The sequence below is a fragment of the Schistocerca serialis genome, chromosome 2 (genome assembly GCF_023864345.2).
Source record: "Schistocerca serialis cubense isolate TAMUIC-IGC-003099 chromosome 2, iqSchSeri2.2, whole genome shotgun sequence".
Taxonomy (NCBI): domain Eukaryota; kingdom Metazoa; phylum Arthropoda; class Insecta; order Orthoptera; family Acrididae; genus Schistocerca; species Schistocerca serialis.
This window is the reverse complement of record NC_064639.1, coordinates 549280966-549296809: the sequence shown is the minus strand read 5'-3', so window position 1 is coordinate 549296809 and position 15844 is coordinate 549280966. Positions and strand designations below refer to the sequence as shown.

The 15844-nt window shown below is 40.2% G+C and overlaps 1 protein-coding gene across 1 annotated transcript; it reads right to left on the bottom strand.

The window, feature by feature from the left end:
• Window positions 1–1114: 1114 nt before the first annotated feature.
• Window positions 1115–1774, bottom strand: LOC126456198 (general transcription factor II-I repeat domain-containing protein 2A-like). Its single transcript, XM_050091952.1, has one exon. The coding sequence runs from the start codon at window positions 1772–1774 to the stop codon at window positions 1115–1117; it is 660 nt and encodes a 219-aa protein (XP_049947909.1).
• Between the last annotated feature and the right edge of the window lie 14070 nt (window positions 1775–15844).

Sequence of the window (15844 nt, the reverse complement as noted above, 5' to 3'; positions counted from 1 at the left end):
ACTTGCACCAAGGCTCTGCTCCGCACTTGCACCAAAATTCCAACGATGCTGACAACAGAGACTGTGGAACCCAACAAGAACGGATCCCAGACAACCCCCACAAGGGGTGGACGACCTGAAAGCAAACGTCATTTAATCAAACAACCGACTAGCTCAGAGGCAGTATGCCGGCAACACTTAAATAAACTTATGAGTGAAAATGACATAAACTACACACAGCCCCAAGAACATCTGCAAGAGGACTAGATGATGCTCACGTCAGTGACAGTGCAATAACGACGATGAACGACGAGTCGGCGCATACAGCCAACCCATAAGCAATCGCCGGCCAGACACACATTGTCTAACAAGATGACCGACCGATAGTCAACCAGTCAACCAAAGTCGTCCCCACTGAAAACATGTGTGCCGGCAATCGTCGGGCAAGTGATGGCTATCAGCACCTTCCTGACACTGCATGCCCCACCAGTGCTACATCGCGACTGCGCCAACCGACCAACTGCTACACATAAGCACGGAAACAGCACTAAAATAATTGGGCAGTCAAAATTATAAGCTACACACAATATCACAAACACTTGGACGTAGTATGCTACCAATGGTAAAAGCAGTGACTACGCAGTGACGAGGACGAGCCACGAGTTGAGACACACACATAACCAACCCATAAACCAGGGGTGGGCAATTGTTTCGGCTTGGGGGCCACATTATAGACAGAGGTTAGCAGAGGGCCATACGTTATAAACCTTTCACTTCTAATGCCGTATATATACTGGCGGCATATATATATTCCAAAATTTTTATGAAAATGCAAGTTTTCTTTATTTCTAATCACATATCACACACAGAGTTGCAATTTCGGGTGTAGCAGTGAAAGTGTTCAAATACATTGATTAATTAGCTTCACATTTCATAAAAGTTATCATAAAAATCATTAGATGTAAATGGAAGAGTCAGAAGCAAAGGGGTATAAGTATACTTCTTATAGTTTGGTAAGACTAAAGTCACTTGTGCCTCTTTCGTTCTGACATCCTCAAATAAGATAGTTGTGGTCAATTTCATTTATTTTGCTAATTTAATATCATCTCCAACTACATTAAATTTTAAAACAAGTTTAATGGGACAATTGCATTCTATCACAATTTTGCACATTTTTTTTAAAATCAGGAGTCAGACTGCTAGTTGATATTCTCATGACAGCCTGCAAATTACTGTCTGTTAAACAGTTTCGGTATTTGCTTTTGTTGATATTTAAGCAAGAAAAACTTTGTTCACAAATATACGTTGATCCAAATATGGAGAACATTTTGCCTGCAAATTTCTTGATACATGGAAATTTTTCAGCTGACAAAGATTTATAAAAGTCAACGAAAGTTACAGCACTAAATATTTCTTTCAGTGTGTGAACTGCCTGCATGTCAATCAGTTCAAGTTGCAGCTCCTGTGGTGCAGTATCAATATCAGCAGTGATGGGATACAATAAGACATGAAATTGAGGCTCAATTTTCTTAAAATCCTGAAATCTTGTAGTAAACTCAGCCTCTAAACTCTGCAAATAATCCCTAATTTTAGCTGAATCACTTCCAGGTACTTTCTGTTTCCCTAGTAAAGGGAAATGACAAAATTTACCATCATTTGCTTGCCTTGCAAACAGACCTAGTTTTGTTTTAAATGCTTTGATGTGTGTCCACATTTCATGAGGAAACAACCCCTTTCCCTGCAATGTCACATTCAGCTCATTCAGTTTTTCAAAAATATCAGCTGCAAACATCATCTCATATCTCCACTCTTCACATTCTGTTTTTGCAACAAAATCATGAGATATCTCCTTAGTGTCCAGAAATAAAATAATTTCATCCTCTAATGCCTAGACTCTTTTTAATACTTTGCCTAAGCTCAACCACCTCACACTGTTACGGTAAATTACACTACTGGCCATTAAAATTGCTACACCAAGAAGAAATGCAGATGATAAACTGGTATTCGTTGGACAAATATATTATACTAGAACTGACATGTGATTACATTTTCACGCAATTTGGGTGCATAGATCCTGAGAAATCAGTACCCAGAACAACCATCTCTGGCCGTAATAACGGCCTTGATACGCCTGGGCATTGAGTCAAACAGAGCTTGGATGGGGTGTTCAGGTACAGCTGCCCATGCAGCTTCAACACGATACCACAGTTCGTCAAGAGTTGTGACTGGCGTATTGTGATGAGCCAGTTGCTCGGCCAACATTGTCAGACGTTTTCAATTGCTGACAGATCTGGAGAATGTGCTCGCCAGGGCAGCAGTCGAACATTTTCTGTATCCAGAAAGGCCCGTACAGGTCCTGCAACATGCGGTCGTGCATTATCCTGCTGAAATGCAGGGTTTCGCAGGGATCGAATGAAGGGTAGAGCCACGGGTCCTAACACATCAGAAATGTAACGTCAACTGTTCAAAGTGCCGTCAGTGCGAACAAGAGGTGACCGAGATGTGTAACCAATGGCACCCCATACCATCACGCCGGGTGATACTCCAGCACGGCGATGACGAATACACGCTTCCAATGTGCGTTCACCGCTATGTTGCCAAACATGGATGCGACCATCATGATACTGTAAACAGAACCTGGATTCATCCGAAAAAAATCACGTTTTGCCATTCGTGCACCCAGATTCGTCGTTGAGTACACCATCGCAGGCGCTCCTGTCTGTGATGCAGCGTCAAGGGTAACCGCAGCCATGGTCTCCGAGCTGAGAGTCCGTGCTGCTTCAAACGTCGTCGAACTGTTCGTGCAGATGGTTGTTGTCTTGCAAACGTCCCCATCTGTTGACTCAGGGATCGAGACGTGGCTGCACGATCCGTTACAGTCATTCGGATAAGATGCCTGTCATCTCGACTGCTAGTGATACGAGGCCCTTGGGATCCAGCAAGGCGTTCCGTATTACCCTCCTGAACCCACCGATTCCATATTCTGCTAACAGTCATTGGATCTCGACCAACGCGAACAGCAATGTCGCGATACGATAAACCGCAATCGTTATGGGCTACAATCCGACCTTAATCAAAGTTGGAAACGTGATGGTATACATTTCTCCTCCTTACACGAGGCATCACAACAACGTTTCACCAGGCAACGCCGACCAACCGCTGTTTGTGTATGAGAAATCGGGTGGAAACTGTGCTCATGTCAGCACGTTGTAGGTGTCGCCACCGGCGCCAACCTTGTGTGAATGCTCTGAAAAGCTAATCATTTGCGTATCACAGCATCTTCTTCCTATCGGTTAAATTTCGCGTCTGTAGCACGTCATCTTCGTGGTGTAGCAATTTTAATGGCCAGTAGTGTCCATCTTCATGTTCTGCCCCCACCTCCTCAAGAAGAGATCTGAATTGTCTGTGATGGAGTGCCCTTGCTCAGTTGTGTTCACAACACCAACAACAGGATCTACCACTTGCTTTAAGTCTAGTGCAGTCTTGCAGAGGTTTTCCTGGTGTAAAATACAATGAAAATTCAAAATATCACTGTCTGTGCCTTCAGCTTATAACTTGTTTTTTAAAAGTTTCACCATACCTATATGTTTCCCACAGAAAGCTCTGGCCCTATCTGTTGTAATGCTACCATTTCGTTCCAGGATAAGCCACTTGTTTCCACACAATTAACAACACATTCTAACAAGTCCTGACCAGTGGTTCTATATTTCATGGATACTATACCAAGTAATTCCTCGGTGATGATGCTCTCAAATTTGGTTTTAACCTCAGGACACAATACACTTGCACACTCTACCATGCACTGTTTAATAAACTCGCCATCCGAAATACGTTTGTTTCGTTTAGCAAGGTTATAGGCGACCATGAAACTTGCTTCTGTAGCACTATTTTGAAGCAGTGTTTGCTTCGTAAATAACGCATGTTGCTTCTTCAAGCGTTTCACGAACTCTGCTGCTTTTATTTTTCGTTCTTCATCTGAAAGTTTGCAGCCAAAGTCACTGTGTTTTGTTTTGTGATGTTTCAGATTGTACTCCTTGAATACGGCAACTGTATCATGGCATAGTAAGCATGCGGCTTTTTTTCCTGCATCAATAAAGAAATATCTGGTCGTCCAGTCGCACTTATCACCGACTTTACGCTTCTTCTTAGGAGTCATGATTGCACTGAAGTAAAAAAAAAATTATACATATTACTTTGTACTGCTGCACAGACAAAACACAAGTAAACCACTCGAAAAAGAATAAAATTGCTCTGAACGTCGTACTCTTTACTCGGCGAGGGAGAAAGGGGTACAGCGCTCCCTTCAGCCACTGCGTGGAGCATAAATTTGCGCCGATAGCAGGATGCACAGTCCTTTTTTCTGTGCCCATGGTGGCTGATTGTAGTGTTCCCATAATCCACCGCACTCACATGCAGCTAGGTTGGTTGCGCGACTGTAGAGACATCTGTCGGTAGTATGCACTATCAAGTAGCGCAGACGCTCGCGGATTTTTTTAGTCGCGCGGGGAAGGGAAATTTTGCTTTTCCTATGATTTTTGTAAATGTCTTGGTGGGCCATGTGGCCCGCGGGCCAATATTTGCCCACCTCTGCCATAAACGATCAGCGAGCAGTCACGTCGTCCAGTCAGACGACCAACCGGCGCTCAACCGAGACTGTCCCTATTGAAACCATGTGTGCCGGCAATGGTCATGCGAGTCATGGCTATCTGAACCTCACTGACGCTCCAATCCGACCGACTCCTGCCGCGTCCCGACCGTCCTACTGCCAGATCCAAACTCTACTGCTGGCATGTTGCAACTCACTGGCAGATATGAACTCCCTGAACACATGACAACCACGAAGTAATAGCAGTCAGCAAAGACAATACGCCAGGGCTTATACCGATAAGGGCCGCTGCTGCCGCTCACGGGCAGGCAAGGTGGCAACTCAGTGACACCAGTAATTGAAATTAACACAATGAGGTGGTAGTACAGTAAAAACAGGATGTCAGATAAGATATGAAACGATCACAAGCCACGCATGGTTAAATTTTCCTAAGGAGAAATAGAGAAAATCATTTACATCAGGATTCTACATTACGCTTTGCTGACTTAACTACACTTTGGCTCCGCCTCCTGCATTGGGGAGGGAATAACGATTACTATTCTATGGGTTTATAGATTACTAAGGAAATGCTGCTTTTCCTTTCTTAAATCACTTATGATCGAACTCCTTTTTCATGGAACCGAAATGTATTAACGACTTGTATACTATATATCATTGCGTTGCTTATATTTGTTTACATGCACTCATGTGTTCGTAATGCAGAAGTTTTTGCATTACCTTATGCTTACCCCTTCACAATTACATGGAAATGCTGTCGTTTATATTCTCATGAGACGCTATAGGAATTGATTAGTTTCATTTCATGTCGCATGCCTCCATGTTCATGTGCGCTTCATAGTCGGTAGTTACGGGTAAATGTTTTGTAGTCACACTGCGAAGATGTATATTCATATTCTTCCTTTCTTTGATGACCGAGATATACACATAGACATTCTAATAACTAAATCATTTCTTTGAGGTGCAGCCCGTTTTTTCATTTGGTACCTATAACACCCATCGTAAATCTCTTCTTCTGCGCCATGTAGCTGGACTGGTCGCTGCTATGTATAAAAGAAAAAATTATAATTAACTTAAAACCTAATTGTGTTTTGTAGCTTATAAGCCATTCATATACTCGGTCATCACATTCGTTCACAGACGTTTTTCATATTTCATTCTTATTCGTTAATATATTTATTCACATGCATTTTTATTCATTTTAGTCATTTACCCTGCAAAGAAAATTACTTTGACGTCTCCTACAGTATCTTATTTTTTGTTAGCTAGCACGTCCTGTATATTTCGTTGTAATGATTTCTTTTAATTCTAATTACAATGTATATATTTTAGTATTGGCGCAACTTCGCGTGTCGATATAATATTATATTCTTTCATTCCCTGATAGTAAATATAGTTGTTACGTGATATTATTTATTTTGAAATTGAGTTTTATACTTATGCAGCTTCACATTTTTATTTGGTTGCGCCGTGCAATGTCTCTTCCCTAGTACTGACGTAAGCATGCATTGTTGAGCATGCACATCTGACTCTTACGCTGCTCCAGTTTGCATTTCGCTTCATTTGAAGCTGTGTTTTTACACTTCCTTCTAGTCAAATGTTTGTCTTGACTTGCAAAACAAGAAAACTACTTAAGTCTATACATATTTCATTCAAAAATACACATAATAAATTATTTTTATAAAACTATGACATTACTTACCTGATTACTGCTTGCACTTGTTTTGCTAGTGTAGTTTTCGACGATTATAGTTCATGTTGGTATAGATTGTCTTTTATGTCTCCTTGCTCATCGAATCGTACGAAACATGTTTGAAAATCTGATTTGCACCCATCGCTTGTAATGTCTATAGTATGGGGTTCAGCTACGAACAATTCGGGTTTTCCTGCAGTGTAGTCTGATCTACTTCTGTGCACGGAACAATTTCTGTCAGTTGTACTGTGTGATTGTTTCTCCAGTTTGTATCATTACCAGCTCGTGACATACTTTCTCGAGTGTTCATATGGCTGTTGTGGAATGTTGCCATATTGTGACTTTGTTGGGCAAAGATTGGCTGCGGTCCAGCATGTGGCATGTTATTGTTGTTGCTGTGCGCCAGCCATTGGTGTGGCTGACTGTTTTTATTTGCACGCGGTGCATAGTTTTGAGAAGAGGGATTGAAATTACCTTGCAGATGGTAACCGTTCCTTTGTACAGAAAGTTTTGTTTAAATCTTTTGTTCTTGCATTTCCATTCCTGTATCCATTACAGGAGTTAATGTATCCTTGTGGATGCGCGTACCAACTTTGCTGTATGTTCGCATCTGGCTTTTTGTATTGACTATTCGAGTTATGTTGTGGTGTTTGGCTGTCTGACACTCTATTTGTTACTACTCTGTTCTCATATATTACATCGATTGAGTCTAAAATGGGTAGAAAATATTCTATGTCGTACTCAGGTGTAGTAACTAATTTTTCACGAATGTCTAATATCAAACGACTTTTTAAAATTTTTAAAACGCCAACATGAGAAATAGGATTCGTCCAATAACGTGTTTTATTGAGATACTTCTCAAAATACCCTCGAAAGCTACCATATTTGCTATTAAAAGGGGTTGCCCAAGTCTCTCCCGTATGGCTTCTGACCAGTATTTGTCAAGGAATGCCCGTTCAAATTGTAAATATGTTGTTCAACGCTCGGCTACCTCGGTTGCCCACTAAAGTACATTGCCTTGCGTGTACCCAACAACAAATTGATATTTGGTGCTCCCGTCCAATTTCTAAGAAACACATGTCGAAAAGGACTAATAAATACAGTATGGTTCATCCTCTTACCTTCACTTTTAAACGTTGGAAACTGACGGTGTCTTAATAGACCTTCGTCAGCAAATATAGTGGACAAGCTGTTTGCATTTTGTGCTGTGTTTACATAGCTGTCATAATTATTTACATTTCTCATAGGTACTAGTTCTGGTGTTATGCCATGTAAACTTACACTCTGTGGTCTGTCATTACTACGGGCATTGTTTGTAAGGTTTGCAATGATCTGTGTACATACATTACTTTGGTTTGCTGTGGATGGCTCTTTGTTTATGTGTACAACTTGTATATCTGTAACACTTCACCTAAGTAGCTGTGTATTCTGCGCTCCATATCTTTCAAATTGGTGTTCACTTTGTCGATAATGTCATTTTCCTTTTGCTGAATAACTTTTTCAAGTACATCATTGATTAATCTACATTCATTCACTACTTTTTCCGCTGTGGTACTGTTTTTTTGTCAAATTACCTGCTTCAGATTGTGAAATTACATCCGATAAATTTTCACTAATGTTGTCTCTTTCCTTTTTGGCACAGACTGATTCGATTTCAAGTGATGCTACTTTTAAAGTGCATTCGTCGATAGCTATCGGTATATTTTCGTAATCATTATGCAGTTTGTTCACTTCGGTAGCAATGTTCTTTACTGTGGAAGTTAATTGTGTTTGTGTAGATTCCAGGTTTGTGTGTGTGTCTTTACTCGCTTTTATTTGCTGCTCTACTGTATCGTTTAGTTATTTAAGAGTGTGTAATTACTGTTTTCTTTCCATAATGTCATTGTTTACTTTGAAAAGTACATCTTGCTTTAGCTGTTTTTTCATGTCTTTAAATTTTAAATTCATTTCTTCCTGAAAATTCTTTGTCAAATCACTGGTCTGTTGTGTGACTGCATTCTGAAAATCTTTTGAAACTTGTTTCTGCTTTTGTTTTATGTTGTTTATGTCTTGGGTTACTATAGTATTGTTTTGTGACAAACTGTCAAATTTTGTATTTATGTCCATACACAAATTAGTGATTATATTTTTTATGTCTGTACGCAAATTGGTGTTCATGCTATCGAGTTTTTGAAGTACCAGGGCAAGTGTGTCATTTTGGTTGCCATCCAATGTACTTTGGTTGTTAACAACTGTACTTTGTAAATCATCATTTGGATTTCGTATGATGGGTGACGGTAAAGTGTCGTCAAAAATTATGTTATCTTCGCTTTCCATGTTTTCCTGTGCGAGCAGAATGTTGCTCGTGGAGATATGTGATGTAGTTTCATCTATTGTCATTCACGTAACATCAAAGTTAGAACTCTGTGACAGCTCACGAACACTTGTTACTTCGGTTATGTTCATCTCTGATCTACTCAATACGTCTAAGTTTGGAAGACATGGCACTGGTGCTCCAGGTGTTCTGTCTTGCAATTGCACGCCATCTTGGCTCATTGCGTTTTCGCAATTGTCAACAAAAAAGGAAACTGATTTTTGCGCCATTTTGATTCAATATTAAAATTAAAATTTTGAAAAATAGAATATTGAAATATACTATTTTTGGAAATTTGAACATACGATTTACGTGTCGTCAAGCATTAATTGGCTACTTTTATGATGCGCGAAATGTTGTGACACAAAAACTTCAAACTTTCCTCTCGCTAATCATTATGTAAAATTTCTGAAAAATTCAGTACAATACACTCAGGAAGGGAAATTAAGGAAAGGGATGTCTAATTACTACACAGGAGAGGCTACTAAGTATAGCTCAGCAAGCGGTTGACCAGCGGACCTACCTTTGCTGCGATGAAACAAACAATGTATTTCCAAAATTTTCTGTAAATTGCAGTTTCACTTTTGATTCCCTTTTGAATTGGTTACTTTATCCACAAGAATTTTTGGTTCTGGTTATTTTGCTCCCAGTCGTGATGTTGCACATGAAAATTTAAAAATAATTAGTACATGTAAAAAATTTCATACAACGTCGTAAATAATTTTGAACGATTTATACACAACTGGTTTCATGGCTTCCTCAGTGTCATGTCACCAGGTCGCCAGATGTGCAAATATATATAAAAAATAATACAAATTAATTACAATCGTACAAAATTTGATTTTTATAAGTTTTGAAGTGAATGAATTGAATCAAATGGATTATCTTTTGGTCTTCATTTACAACTCTTGTAAACTGTAAGTCAGTAGCAGCGTGAACTTACGTCGATTTTTGCGTTCTCTACGCCGTTGAGATTTCCGTAAATTAGTAATGTATATATTTCTTCTTCCGCCATAAGTACTTTTCATTTTTGACCATGAATACAATGATGATTTTTATTGGACTTCCTCTTCAGATGCAGGCAGCTACAGTGACACAATGTAAGCATAATGTGTGGAAGGAAATGAAAACTTTCATAGTTTTACACTAATAAGAATCCTCACACTACATGTTTTCATAAAAATTACTATTCAGATACTACAATGTCTACTACAGACATCTCACAAGAATATGTCTTCTCCCTATGAAAACTAAAGACAGAGTCTATTAAATAACTGACAAAAAGAAATTGAATGAAATTTCCATCATTTGTCATTCGCCTTCTGGCGTAGCAAAATAGTTCTTTTCCGACCTTACGGCGGTCGCGCTAGTGTTTATTATCATTGGTTTTTAATTTTTGTCGTAGTGTGTTGGGGCTTTTCCTTATGTATCTACACAATGGTCTGTGCACGATGGGGAAGTTGATGTTGAGATGCTTATTTACTGATGAAGCATGACTATACTTGTCAGAGCATGTAAATTCTCAGAACAATTGATGATGGAGTTCCGAAAATCCTCATGAATTACATCAACAACTTCTGCATGATGTCAAAACAGGAGTGTGGTGTGCAGTCAGTGCAAGATGAGTTATTGGAACAATCTTTTTCTACAAAACAATACATTCTGACGTGCATCCGAAACACATACTGCATCCTTTTTTTCTAGAACTAACACCTAACCAAATGTTGTATGGATATTTCATGGAGGACAGTGCAAGACCACACATCGCCAACGCTTCTTCTTGTATGATAGCAATACCAAGTGTTTTTGATGATAGGATAGTTGACTGGCCTCCTCGTTCTCCAGATCTAAATCCATGTGATTTTTATCTTTGGGGAATGTTAAAAGACAAGATGTATGTATCCAGTTCTCACATGCTCAAAGAGTTGAAAAACAGTGTTTGGCTAGTCATTTCCCAGATTTCGGCAGCCGAAATTCGTCTGTGTTCAGGAGATGTCCGGCTACTCTTACCACAGAGGGACATCATTTTGAGCACCTGCTGCAAATAAAAGTAAGCTTAAGTTAATCAGATGGCAACGTTGTCTATGCTTAACTCAGGGGATGCGCGCGCGCAGCCGACTAGTGACAGATTAGTGCCTGAAAGCTGGGTGCGGCGGCGGCTGCCAGCTGCAGTGGCAGCAGATGGTGGCCAAGTCGCGTGACCTGCAGACCGCTCCTGGTCACCTTTCGTGAGACACCCTGTACGTACTCCTCAAGCTGCGGTATGGTGCATGGCAGAGACTACCCCTGTGCCACAGTTAGTCACGCTATTCCTGTTCCACACGCAAATGGAGCAAAGGAAAACTATCTATACTTTACCATATGAGCCTCGATTTCACTTATCTATTCTTCACAGTACTTGTGCAAAATGTATGTTGGACTTTCTGAATAGTATTTCGTGGAGAGAATGGCTTTATCCCACACATATTTCAAATTCACAGAGCATTTCCACAACACTTACATGTTGAGTGAACCTACTGGTTACAAATCATTGACTCATTGAGACTCAATAAATTACCCACTACAAATGTTTTAGAAAAGCAAGAGAGTCTATCTGACAAACAAATATTGGTTGACCCTAGTGTCAGGGGACTAACAGACTAGAAGGGTGGCACTAGGCAATTTAGGGGAAGAACATTTACAGCATTGGAAATAAAATGTTAAATACTGCTAGATAGTTCTAATTGCATTAATCAGGTTAACAAACAATTAATTTGTGAAAACAGAATAGTAACAAGATGAAGTCACTCAGCGAAATTATTACAAGTAAAGTGAGCAATAAAAAGTAAGACATGATTACCAGAATGGAATTTTCACTCTACAGTGGAGAGTGCACTGATATGAAAGTTCCTGGGAGATTAAAACTATGTGCTGCACTGAGACTCGAACACGGGACATTTGCCCTCCATGGGCAGGTGCTCTGCTGACTGAGCAACCCAATTACTACTCACGACCCGTCCTCACAGCTTTACTTCCGCCAGTACCTCGTCTCCTACTTTCCAAACACCACATTAGTTCTCCTGGTCAACTTGCAAGACTAGCACTACTGGAAAAAAGGATATTGCAGAGACATGGCTTAACCAAGGCCTGGGAAATGTTTCCAGAATCAAATGTTTACTCTGCAGCAGAGAGTGCACAGGAATGAAAGTTCCTGGCAGATTGAAACTATGTAACGGACTGGAACTCGGACTCGGGACATTTGTCTTTTGTGGGCAAGTGTTTTACTGCATGAGCTACCCAAGCACGTCTCACGACACGTTCTCGTAGCTTTACTTCCGCCAATAACTTGTCATCTACCTTTCCCCAGGTTGCGGCTAAGCCATGTCTCCGCAGTATACTTTCTTTACGAAAATCATATTCGTGTTAATGGTCTTGCTCCAATTTATATATCTGGCCAATGTACAACATTCCACATTGACCTGGAATCTGATCTTAAGACTAAGATTGTCTTTGACAGGTCTCAGCACATTCCTCAGTCTTGTAAATAAAATGCATTTGTAGTAACCACATGCCCAAACAGCTCCAAAGTGCCCTCCACTGATCTGCAACCAATGAGCTCCAAAGACACAAGCAACATAAATGTCGTAAATACACTATATGGAAAGTAAGAGATTCGATGGCTGTAGTGATCAGGTGATCTTTGTTCTAGATGATGACGCAAAATTGACTAACAAACAATTTCTTGTTCTACTGCTACTTACATTGTGAGCGAAAGTGGGACTCTATCCTTGTTGATATTTGGTGGGCTGTAGTGTCTTGGATGAACAGAAGCCTACTGCCATAAACTCCTGAGGACAGTGAGCGTTTCACTGTAATCATCAATGATGAACCACCTAGGAGAAATGAAGACTGTTCGTCGTATTTGGAACTTAATAACGGAGTAGTAGTGCTGTATTTGGTCATTTGTTGTTCTCTACTTGACTTTACAAGCGTCTTAAATCACTACTTGCCAGTATAGTCCGTTATTGTACAGCTTGATGTTCTGAGGAAATATTTTAGCCCTTCTTCTCTTCACTGGCCTTACCCCATGTCTTGTCCTCCTCCATAGTTGTATGATCAGTGTAGATACCTGCCATGAGGAGCAGCTCAACTGAGAAGTAGCAGGTCCATGGGCTGCATAATGGAGGATGGCGTGGTCAGCAGTTGACATACATGAGCTCCCTATCCCTTGGATAGAGACCTCATGCATCCCGTGTCTTCACTGGGTCAGCATATTAATCTGGATTTGGTGAAAGTAGTGTTAGGGTGTGGCAAGATGCCCTTCATGACACCATCCCTCCCCTTCCAACTCCCATACAGGATCAGAACAAAGAAACTGGAACATTGAATTTCAGTCCCTAATACTAGCTGTAGCATACAGCACAAGCTGTAAAAGCAGTCAACGAAAATCTAAACTTGGAAGTTAATGGTTCATTGCATTTTTGAATTGTCACCTGTACAACTGAAACTTGTAAAGTGTATTTATGTCATATATGTTTCCCTTCTTAACCTCCCAAAAAATCGTCAGAAGCAGTTCTTTATGTTCCTACATTTTTACTGATATTCATCTTTCGTCTTTCTGAGTGTAAATGACAAATGTATTTGACAGATGAAGGACTGGACTCCAGCCCTGGATACTTTGGTTCAATCATAGGCAGGGGCATGGACTTTTCCTCTTTCAGATCTGTTCAGAACGTCCCCAGGTCCACTCAGTTGGTTGTCAAATGTGTACTGTGAAATTTTTCATGGGGTGAAAGATGCCCTGAGCAACTGGCCTGCCACTCTCCTCTTCATAGTGCTGTGACCAACATAGGTTGTACACTAGTGGCAGTCATGCCAATAGCCCATTCACTGGCTTGCACCACATACTTTATTATTACAAGTGATAATAATAAAATTCGTTACCTAGAGATTTCCTGAGCGAGGTGCTAATTAACCACTGAAATATATTACAGTTAAGGAATTGTCAATAATGACATCTCATGTATCTTTGCAAAATTAGCTAATGTGTCAAAGTGCTGGTTTGATCTCTCTCCCCTAATCTACAGTTACAGCTGCTGACGAAGTACTTTTCCTAAAAGATTACACCATTAATATTAGTGATTGTTGAAAGGGAAGACAAGGATGTAATCTGTAGTTAGTCATTCGTTTATTGAAGGTTATTAGCTTCTTTTACCTCTTTGTAGTAAAACAGTCACAGAAAGCATAATAATACCATCACTAAAATGGCATATCTCCAGAGGAGGCCTTATTTTTACTACCTTGTCATTTATTAATAGAGGCAAACAAATACATTGTTTTATATTTGAACTATCATTATCTCTGTTGTTAATATCAATAGTAATTTTTATTTGCATGTAAGGTGTATCTTTTTGACTGGTTAACTGAACAGGCTTCTGTTCATTCACAACAGCTGATATCATGTCTAGCGACAATTTACTTAAAATGTGTGGTTGTACAATAAGCCTATACTTTAGCTCTGTATTTTACATGATGAACTTGTACATACTATTTACATTCTTTTACGACGAGGAATAAGAAAAGAAAAGACAAAATACTGATACTTTCATAAGTTGTACATACAATGAGGTGACAAAAGTCGTGAGATACCTCCTAATATTGTGCTGGACATCCTTTTGCCTGGCATAGCGCAGCAACTCGACGTGGCATGGACTCAACAAGTTCCCAGCAGAAATATTGAGCCATGCTGTCTTTGGTGCGAAAGTGTTATCAGTGACGGATTTTGTGCGCAAAATGACCTTTCAATTACGTCCCATAAATGTTCAATGGGATTCATGGCAGGTGACCTGGATGACCATATCATTTGCTCGAATTGTCCTGAATATTTTGCAAACCAATGGGGAACAGTTGAGGCCTCGTGACATCTAGCACAGTCATCCATAAAAATTCCATCGTTTTTTGGGAACATGAAGTCCATGAATGACTGCAAATGATCTCCCAGTAGTCTAACTTAATCATTTCCAGTCAATGATTGGTTCAGTTGTAACAGAGGACCCAGCCCATATGATGTAAACACTGTCCACACTATTGTGGAGCCAACAGCAGCTTGCATGGTGCCTTATTGACAGGTTGGGTCCATGGCTTCAAGTGGTCTGCGCAACTCGCTAATCCTACCATCAGCTCTTACCAACTGAAGTCGGGACTCATTTAATCAGGCCATGGTTTTTCAGTAATCTGGGGCCTAATTGATATGGTCAAGAGCTCAGGAGAGGTGCTACAGGAGATGTCATGCTGTTACTCGCGTCAGTTGTCTGCTGCCATAGCCCATTAACGCAAAATTCCTGCACTGCCCTAATGTTTACATTTGTTGTACGTACCACACTGATTTCTGCGGTTATTCCACACAATGTTTCTTGTTTGTTCACACTGACAATGCTGTGCAAATGCAGCTGCTCTCAGTCGTTAAGCAAAAGTCGTCTGCCACTATATTGTCCCTGTCGAGACGCAATGCGTGAAGGTTGGTATTCTCGGTACACTCTTGACATTGTGTATCTCGAAATATTGAATTCTCTAACGATTTGCAAAATGAGATGTTCCATGCATGCTGTTCCAACTACCATTCTACTTACAGACTCTGTCAGTTCTCGTCGTGCTACCATAACGACATCGGATACCTTTTCACAAGAGTCACCTAGGTAGTACACGTAACAGCTCCGTCAATGCACTACGACTATTTTATACCATGTGTACGCGGTGCTACCGCCATCTGTATATTTGGATATCGCAATCCCATGGCGTACGTTAGTATATTCTACTACAGAATAACGAAAAAGGGACTATTGTTTAAAAAACTGCAAATAAGGAGAATCAGAGACGCTCATTATTGTGTTGGTACTATATGAATTGAAAATAAAAGGAACCAACTTGTGCCTTACATATATTTCGTGTAATTTTATGTTGGCAGTAGACGACAGGAACGCATTTGGTGCTATAAATCTCAGAAACTCTGCTTGTTATAGTTGCCTGCAGAAAATGAAAAACAATTATCAAGTACGCTGTTTGTCAGTTGTGATATTACAATTTCTATTTCTATCTGGATATGGGTATTCGTTCGAACGCAGGGGCCAGCGATCAAACTGAGTCCATTTCAGCTGAGAAACTATGAGATTGTTATTATCACACTGGCAGAATTATTACTTTCGCACTGGCAGAATTATTACTGAACTCCACTGTCGGA